Source organism: Parasteatoda tepidariorum, chromosome 11, assembly GCF_982258835.1.
Source record: "Parasteatoda tepidariorum strain Cologne lab strain chromosome 11, Ptep-v5.0, whole genome shotgun sequence".
Taxonomy (NCBI): Eukaryota; Metazoa; Arthropoda; class Arachnida; order Araneae; family Theridiidae; genus Parasteatoda; species Parasteatoda tepidariorum.
The window spans coordinates 85,577,211-85,586,439 of record NC_141765.1 but is presented as its reverse complement, the minus strand read 5'-3'; the positions used below and the strand labels follow the sequence as shown (position 1 = coordinate 85,586,439).

The window sequence follows — 9,229 nt, the reverse complement described above, 5'->3', positions numbered from 1 at the left end:
GAAAAAAAAATTAAATAAATTTTTGGAATAATTCGTCAATCTATAGTGTGCAAAAAAAGGAAACACCCTGGATAACTTTTGATCTAATGATCTGATTTTCACATACTAGGACTCAATCTAAATAGTTAATATGGTCTTAAATTGATTGGTTAATGGTAAATATGATCTTAATTAACCTCAAATATGATGATTAATTAGAGCAGACTATATTTTAAGTTACGAAATCAGACACACACACACAAAACCGTGTATTCTGTGAACATACGTACCTTCTTTATTCGACAGATTCGCTATGCATACCCTCAATCAAAATATGGGGTTAGCCGCAATCGGGAAAATATGGTCCCTATAGTTTGGTCCCTTAAACCAAATTATACTTCTTGCGTATTCCGCCATAATTCGATAAATCTTTAGTCACAATTTAAAAATTTTTGCACACAATTATAAACAAAATTACAAGGCTGCGGAGTTGAACATTAGTAGCCGTGAACCCTCAATTGGATCAGCAGTTCAACGACGGTTATTATATAAAATTAAAAAAAATTCTCTGAAGCTATTCTGCACTTTTTGTTCCAATTTTATACTTAGTCATGTAAATTTACATTTTTTAAAATGATGTAAAAAATTGTATACCTTGCTTTTCAAATTTTTTCAACTTCGCTTTCCTGACCAAACTATTGGGATTATATTTTCCAGATTTCAGCTACCCCACTCTTATTTTTAAGGTTAGGAATAGAAATTCGTTATAAAAAAAGGTATGTTTGTTTAGAAGAAGTACGTTTTTATCTCTTTCATAACTTAAAATAGCGTCTACTCTAATTAATTAGTATATTTGAAATCATTAGCCATTAAGTTTGAGTCCTCGTACGTGAAAATCCGATCATTAGCCCAAAAGGTTTTTAGAGTGTTCCGTTTTTTTCTTATATTCTTTTCTTTCACGCACTGTATACATTAACAGTTCATTAAAACTGCAAGCTGGTAAAAATATAAAAATGAAAGATATATCTACGTATTTTGAGGTACAGATGGGCTCAAACTTTTTAAGATATTTTCTACAAAAAGAATTTTTTATACTTGTGACTTCAAACCTTCCTTTTTCGTTCAATTTGTTAGAAGCTTTTACAATATTATAAATGAAGTCTCTGTGTATAGTAAGATTTTTTTATATTACTTCATCAATTGGTTATCAAATATTTCTGTAAGTTGGAGTTGTTATGTGAATTGGGCTCAACTTTACCGTCATAGCAGATTACAGTTTTATATCAATGAACATACGCATTTCAAGAAATTTCTTCATTAATTGTCTTTAATTATAGTTTCTAAACATTATCAATAACTTTAATTATGGAAATCTGTATTTAATATAAAATCAATAAATTTACGTAAGTAACATGTATTTTTAATATGATGATAGTGGTGTTCTCTATACTTGAATTTTGAAAAACATTGATAGTGTATGAATAACATCGATATTCCTCACTAAATGTTATTTTAAAAAAAATCGCATTTTTTAAGTCTAGCTTTAATTTTTTTTGTTTTCAATTACAGTTAAAACTGATCTTATAATCATTTTTTCTATTTTCTTTTATTTCTGATTAGACCAATTTTACGATTTTTATCTCTATGTTTACTATAGTATCGTTCAGTTATAAAACATATTGAAGATGCAAATATCCCAATCAATAGCAAATAAAATGCTGTGTAAACATCATTCAACGTAAGAGCTTGTTCTTTCTGAGACAACTTGTTATCGTGGTGAAGAGTACACACATCTGTCTTGGACAAGTGCTGTTGCATCCATTTTTGAATCAATCCATTTTTTCTTAAAGCTTCCATACTACGAAAAAAAATATACAAGTTAGTAGTTTCTTGTATAATATTAGTGAAGTTTTTTTTAAAAAAAAAATTAAGAGCTTCTGCTTATAAGTAAAGGAATTGAAGAACCGACAGTAAATTGCAAACGGAAAAAAATGTTTTTAAACACTATGCCAAATAACACTATGTTTTTAAACACTATGCCAATGTTTTTAAACACTATGCCAATAAATTTGTAACTTATTTCTATTTGCAGCTGTGTTTCTTCTTATGATAGGACTTGATTCGAACTACTTTCTACATTTCTTTTTTAATTTTGATTAAAAGGAAAATTGGCGCAGTTAAATATTATTGCTCTAAAAAAAATTTATGTATATGTAAAAAAAATTCGTGTCTATCAACACCAAAAACAATAGAAACTACTTAACGCCAAATTGGTGTAGTGAAATACCATTGATAACTCTTGGTTCTTCGCGTTTCACTACATCAAGGACTAAGAATAGTTTTTGGTGTAGTGAAGCACCAAGAATTTTCTTTTACATTACTTGGTGTAAAGTAGCTACCACCACTTTTGATATTCAGTAACTTTAAAATTTATAATTATAATAAGATATGATACACATAATAGTCAGCAAAGTCACTTTTACGATACTATATAAACAAAAAATCCTTTATTTAGGTTGCATACACTCACTAATTCTTAAAATAAAATTTGTTTGTTAATAATGCATGCACACAACATAGAAAGAATAGCAAGAAGAATTCAAACGAGGCTTAACAAAAGAGAAACGAAAAAAAAATATGTATTATAAAATTATTTAATATAATTGACAGATTTATGTAAACCTCCTTATGTGAACATAATTGACTATAATACAAAACTAAAAACTTTTGTAACAATTAAGCTGTGCTTCTGAGGAATATTCAGCAACATGAGGAACGATAAACTTACAACATTTCAGGCTGGATTGTAAACAATCTACCGTTGTCATCTGACGGTTTATAAGCATGAGCCAGAATTGGCGAAAATATTTCATGAATGGATTAAATACATATGAGCTTAATGTAGCTTTCTTAATTATTGTTGCTTAGATTAAACTTCGTCCTTTATAGTGTATACGAACATTTTCTTCAATATTAACTTGAGATAAGCATACATTCACACAATTTTTGGAGTTTTTCAACACCAAATTCGGATAGGTATTATACCACAGTTTTTACAGAGCAGGAGCTAAGTTGGTACATCAAACCACAGTTCTTTTTTTCATCCCTCCCGTAAAATAATATTTTAGAGCATGTTTTATTTTTGTTGTCAGCTATACAATAGTTATGCATAATTATCGTTATCATGAAATGATACCGACATGATTCAAAATGTATTTCTGTTTAAGTTTTAAAATTGTTCTGTTCAACTTAATAAGGTCCTCGATTTGCATCTTGCGTCATGACATTGTTCATATTTTTAAGAATACTTTTGTAGTAGTGCTTATTTTGTACATAATTCAAAATTGTTGTCACTAGTAACATTCCTATAATTAAATTATAAAAATAATGTCTTTCTTGAAATAAATTATCATTTTTTTTAATATCTTGCTGTTTCGCAATTGTTTCCGAGAAACTTTTAAAATATTTATTCATTCTGAAAAATTCCGAATCCAATAACGATGTAAAATACTAGCAGTCAGTGCTTTTTAACGAAAAATCCATTTTTACCGTAAAACGTTACGGGGAAAAAAATCTTATATACTGTAATTTTTAGAGTAATATTTTTAATTTTTAGAGTAATATTTGCTGTAAAATCACGGAATCATTTTAATTGAAAAAATATTACTCTAAAAGTTATGGTATATAGTTTTACGGTAAAAATATTTTTTACAGTAAAATGTATTTTACTGATGTAGTAACTCAGACTACCTGTACTTTTTACCATCTTTTGATCCGGAATTTTTTACAGTGTATATAATTTTAAATTATATATATGCATACTCTCTCTCTCTCTCTTTAATTATCTTTTTTGAACCAACTTAGTTAAAAAAGTGTTTTACATTTTAATTAATATTACTACTTCAACTAATTTCTAGGGAAATATTACTCGATCATTTACCACGAATAAGTATTTTTCTTTCATTTTAGTTTTTTAAAAAAAAGAAAACTTAAAAAATTAAAATTTTTTAAGAAACATATACCAAATTTCGCCACACTAGTTGGGATATGATAATTATTTGAAATTCTATCTTTAACTTGAGTTTTTTAAAGTGTGTTTAATAATACTTCACCTAGGTATTAGCGACTATTTTCTTTCCTCACACACGGCCTCACCCTCTGCAATTTTTAAATCAATATCTGTGTTAAAACTTTTTACCTTCAGTATAGTATTACACTACGTATAAATTTTTATTTTATACAAAAAACATGATAATAAGAACAAATTTATTTATTGCGAGGTAATGATTTGAAATGTATATTATGGCATTATTCATAGTACTAAATAATATTTGCGATACTATTTGCACATCTTGCATAATTTCTAATACGTACTTATTGTTTAAAGTAAAATATTATAAGCTGAAACTTACTAATGCGAGAAATGAATAGCGTAAGGGCTTCCTCTTGGAAATGCAAATGCTGCACTGTGTTTGAACAAATTCAAATCAAGTACATGAAATTTGCAATATTGTCTTGCCTTAAAATCTTGAAAAAGTAAGTAATTCAAAATATTCACTTCTTGTATATAAGAATATCCTAAAATAGATGCATATATCATTTACATAAGACTCTATTATGTTTATACATGTAAAAGCATACGTGTACAGAGCGCAAAAAATAAACAGACCACCTTAAATAACTTTTGATCTAAAAATCGGAATTTTTACGTTCTAGAACTCAAACTAATGGATCAAAGGTGTTACCTCAAATATGCTAATTAATAAGTTCAGATGTAATTTTAAGTTATGAAATCAGACACAAAAACGTACTTTCTCTGAACTAACATACCTTTTTTACAACGGATTTAGATTTCTGACCTTAAATAATAGGGAGTAGCCGCAGTGTTACAAATATTGTCCCCAATAGTTTGGAGAGCGGTCCAAAGTTTAACCCCTTATTATTAATTTTATCTTATGCGTATTTTGCCATATCTCGAGAACTTTTTAAGCGAATTGAAAGTTCTTACGCTTAGTCGTAAAATTCATTTGTCGAGAGACGATTTGGTACAAAATATAACGTTTAGAAAACATTTGTTATTTTTTTCATTTAATAACTGTCAGAAGAAAGTTTGAGCTGTATAGTGTACATTTCTTAGATCATATTAAAGAATGTAATTTTACATGGTTAAATAAAAAATTTTTAACTAAATTGATCGAATAGTTCCTGGGAAATCGAATCTCAAAAAAGTCGCATTTACAGTAATTTCTTTAAATAATGCTTTTTTTTTTTTTTTTTTATAGTTTTATATCATATTTTACATTGTTATTTACCGGTGACTGACATGGTTGAAATGGAAAGTTCAGTGTAAGTCACCGGTGAAAGACGCGGCCTAAACAGAACGCTCAGTGTCAGTCACCGATAACTGACGTGGTACTTTCAGTATCAATAATAAAAATAAAAATTATAATTTTTGTCAGAAATTGATAAAATGTTTAAAACACACACACAATAACTATTTCATTATCCAATATGTACTTTAAATGGAAATTATTTTAACACTGATAATTCTAAGGCTTACATTTAGAAAATGCAGTTTACCTTTTTGTGTGTACTCCATAGCATCTTCTTCTGAATTGACGCTCTTCCCCAATTTTTTTCGAAGTGATTCTCGCAATAGAAAAAACTCGTCTTTAGCTTTAAAATTTTCTTCCTAAAGAAGAAATTATATTTACAGTAGTTACACTAATATTTAATTTGACTCTCAAACGTTTTCTTGTATATTGCATGTCTAATCACGGAGGAAAAAAAAATTTTTAATTACAGTATAGTAAAGTAATGACATTTCTGGTAAAAAGCTCCAAAATTCTGGTTAATAAACCAAAATATACTGTATTTAAGCATTCATTTGGAAATTTTTTGGTTCATATGGTAACGGTTTACAGAAAATTCTAGACTTCAAAATTGTAATTCTTATTACCACATAAGTTAAGATCAATTTTAACATTTGCTTGTGAAAGCTGAACCATATCTTGTACGGATGAGGCTATGTTGGGTACCTTTGAAAGAAATGTCTTGAGAAGCATTTTTGGAGGAATTCAAAAAGAGGATGTGTGGCTTAGAAGATCAAATCTAGAGCTTTATCACTCATATAATGAACCTGCTTATCAACTTTATTAAACGACAAGGAATAAAATGGGCTGGCCACGTTATCAGAATGGACGAAGACCGTACCACAAAAAGAGTTTTCAATGTCAGACCAGTTGGCACACGAAAAAGTGGCAGGATGAATTTGAGATGGCCTAGAGAAAGACCTTTTGATCTTAAAAACTAAAAATTGGAAAACACTAGCAAAAAAAAGATTAGATTGGAAAAAATTTCTTTAGAAGGCCAAGGCCCACCCTGGGCTGTCGAGCCATTGATGATGATGATGATTACCACACATTAAGTGAAAAATACAGAGCTTAAAATCGAATTTAACCGAATAAATGATTTTATACCATGCTCTAAGGTATCATGATAAAATTACGAAATTTTACCCCATTTACCAAATTTTATCATACAATATAAAACCATATTTTATTATTAATTTTAGCATAGCACTTTTGTAAAAGTTATCGAGATTTTTGGCGTTCCCATAGAGTCAGAGACACGGTAAAAATTTTCCATATTCTGACCATATTTTTTTTCCTCAGTGAAATTGTAATTTGATTACATCTATAGTTCAACTATCTCATTTAATCTGTATTTAATTATATTAAATTTTTTTAATCTCGATTATTTCATTACGTCCAAATATCAAATGGAAAAATGTTAAGCGTATTTTTATAAACATTAACTAACCTTAAGCAATTTGTTTGAAAATGCTGTTCCTTTCTTGAAAGTCCACCGAAATCCAAGTTCTGTGAGGTCTTTTATGGTTAGCGCAGAAATTGAAGTTTCGGTTGTAAGGAAAGCTGTTAAATTAGCCGTGTAAAAAGCTGCAATAAGCAAGCTAGTTAGCCACCACGCAGCCATTAGAAGGCGAACTGGTATCGATGAAGATGATTTCTCACATCCTAGGAAAAACAATAATGTGATTCAATAACATACAATTAAAGAAAAGAAAACATACAGCTCACTTAAAAAAAATTTTAAAAAGTTTAAAATTACGATTTACTTCATTAGTAAGGAGCAATAATTTTTTATAATATTACAAAACGTGCAATTAATAATATCGTTAAACGTGCAATTAATAATATTACAGAACGTGCAATTAATAATATTATAAAACAGCATGTTAATATCGGTCCTAATATGCATCAATAATGTAAATTCGAAGAAAAAAAGGAATCGTTCATAATGCAAATCATAGTTAATCGTTTATTACTCAAAACATTGAAGAAGCCGTAGTGGCTCAGGTGATAGAGCGACAGCCACTCAATGAGGTAACCCGAGTTCGAATCCCAGAGATGGCTGGTTGATACGAATTCCGCATCTGGCTTGCACCGACTACAGTGCTGACGTAAGATATCCTCTGTGGTAGATGGATCATGTGTTAAAGTTCCCTTACTGTTTGGCTAACCGGTGGAGGTTTTCGTGATTTTCCTCTCCATGTAACGCAAATGCGGGTTAGTTCAATCAAAAAGACCTCCTCGAAAGCAAATTTTTCCCACTACTTGATCCATGAGTTCGCTTGTCTTCTGAATTGGGTACAAAATGACAAGGCTTCGGAATTAAACATTGATAGGCGTAAACTTAAAATTGGGTCGACTGTTCAATGACGCTTATAAAACAAGAACATTTAAACTTATGTATAATATTTTAAACGAAAACGGTATAAGGTTATAAATTAAATAAAATATTTTCAAAATTAACTAAAAACTAATGTTCAAATGAAATATATTTATCAAAGTATGTTTGTTTTGTAAATTTCACAAACTGTGCCAGATAATGACTAATCTATAATGTGCTACCAGTATATTTTTTGCATTAATAATTTATATCATTTTCTTAAATTTAAGTTTTAATAAAATGTGTGCACTTTCGTTCAGCCACTGTTTTCATGCAAAATAATTATTGATTTTAGTTTATTGAATATTAAAATAATTAAATATTTAGAAGTCAGGTAAAAAAAGTTACATAAATAATAAAAAGGAAGGTTTTTCTAAAATAAAAAATATTTCAGTATCTAAGTAACTTTTTATGAAATATAATGGAATCTGAAGTAACAAAGGATTAAATTCGCATTTAAAGAAAATTAATTTTATGCATTCATTAAATTTTTCTGAGACATAAAATAAAAATATTTCTGACCTTGTTTCATTAAACCAGAATACACGAACCAAATACAGTCACCAAAGTTCATATATAAGTTCGAATCTTTGATTCGTCTCTTTCTTTGTCGCTTTACCCATGTTGATAGACGTACAAGCAAGCTGAGAATTGGGCAGACCATCAAAGCAATTAGTATCACTGTAATCCACACCTGTAATTTGTAGTGCATTAAACTGAAAGCTATTCCTTACTGTAAGTTTAATCATTTTATTTTAATATCTATTAGCAAAATAGGTTTTAGTTTTTCTTAATTAAATTAAAATAAATTACTTTCGCTTTTGAGATAGTTAGTAAAATAAGTTAGTTATAAAAACGTTAAAAAATTCATTTGGATAGAAACAATAATAATGTCAATATGGTAATTGATACAGTAAACTATCCCGCTATTAAGCCAGCAAAATTGACCATTTCAATTCATAAAATTAATTTTCATTATCATTTCAATTTTTTTGAATATACAGGATGTTTATAAAGTCCCGGACCCATTTTGATATTTAATAACTCATAAAATAATAAAGATAGATTAAAATTAATAACATAAATGGTTAGATTGACTCAAAAAGTTTCATGACCCTTGTCAATGAACTTCCACGTGAGCCCTCTTCGTCGCACGGAGAATATCAAGTCGATAGTCAATTTTACCCAAGGTAGCGGCAAGCGTTATGAGTTATTAAACATCAAAATGGGTGTTTCTGGCATTGTTAATCGCCATAATGTGCTCATATGGGGATCTGAAAACCCCCATGAATACCGTGAGACACAAAGGGATTCCTCAAAGGTTAATATGTGGTGTGAATTAATGCACGACCGAGTCATTTGGTCTTTCTTTTTTACAGAAAAGACGGTGTTATCAGTCGTATACTTAGACATGTTGGAAAACTTCGTATTTCCACAACTAGAAGATCTTCAGCCACATGTCTTTTTGCAACAAGATGGGCACCACCTCATTAGGGTA

At 29.1% G+C, this 9,229-nt stretch overlaps 1 protein-coding gene across 2 annotated transcripts in view; it reads right to left on the bottom strand.

Moving 5' to 3' along the window:
- Window positions 1–1,441: 1,441 nt before the first annotated feature.
- The window catches only part of LOC107440097 (ionotropic receptor coreceptor Ir76b), a 34,159-nt gene continuing 26,371 nt past the window's right edge, over window positions 1,442–9,229 (bottom strand). For both annotated transcript variants that reach the window (XM_043040655.3, XM_043040654.3), the window contains exons 6-10: window positions 8,254–8,425; window positions 6,802–7,016; window positions 5,560–5,671; window positions 4,392–4,557; window positions 1,442–1,837 (exon numbers count right to left, since the gene is read on the bottom strand). In XM_043040655.3, coding sequence (XP_042896589.1) covers window positions 1,576–1,837; window positions 4,392–4,557; window positions 5,560–5,671; window positions 6,802–7,016; window positions 8,254–8,425 — 927 coding nt within the window. In that variant the 3' untranslated portion in view covers window positions 1,442–1,575. The remainder of the gene's footprint in view (window positions 1,838–4,391; window positions 4,558–5,559; window positions 5,672–6,801; window positions 7,017–8,253; window positions 8,426–9,229) is intronic.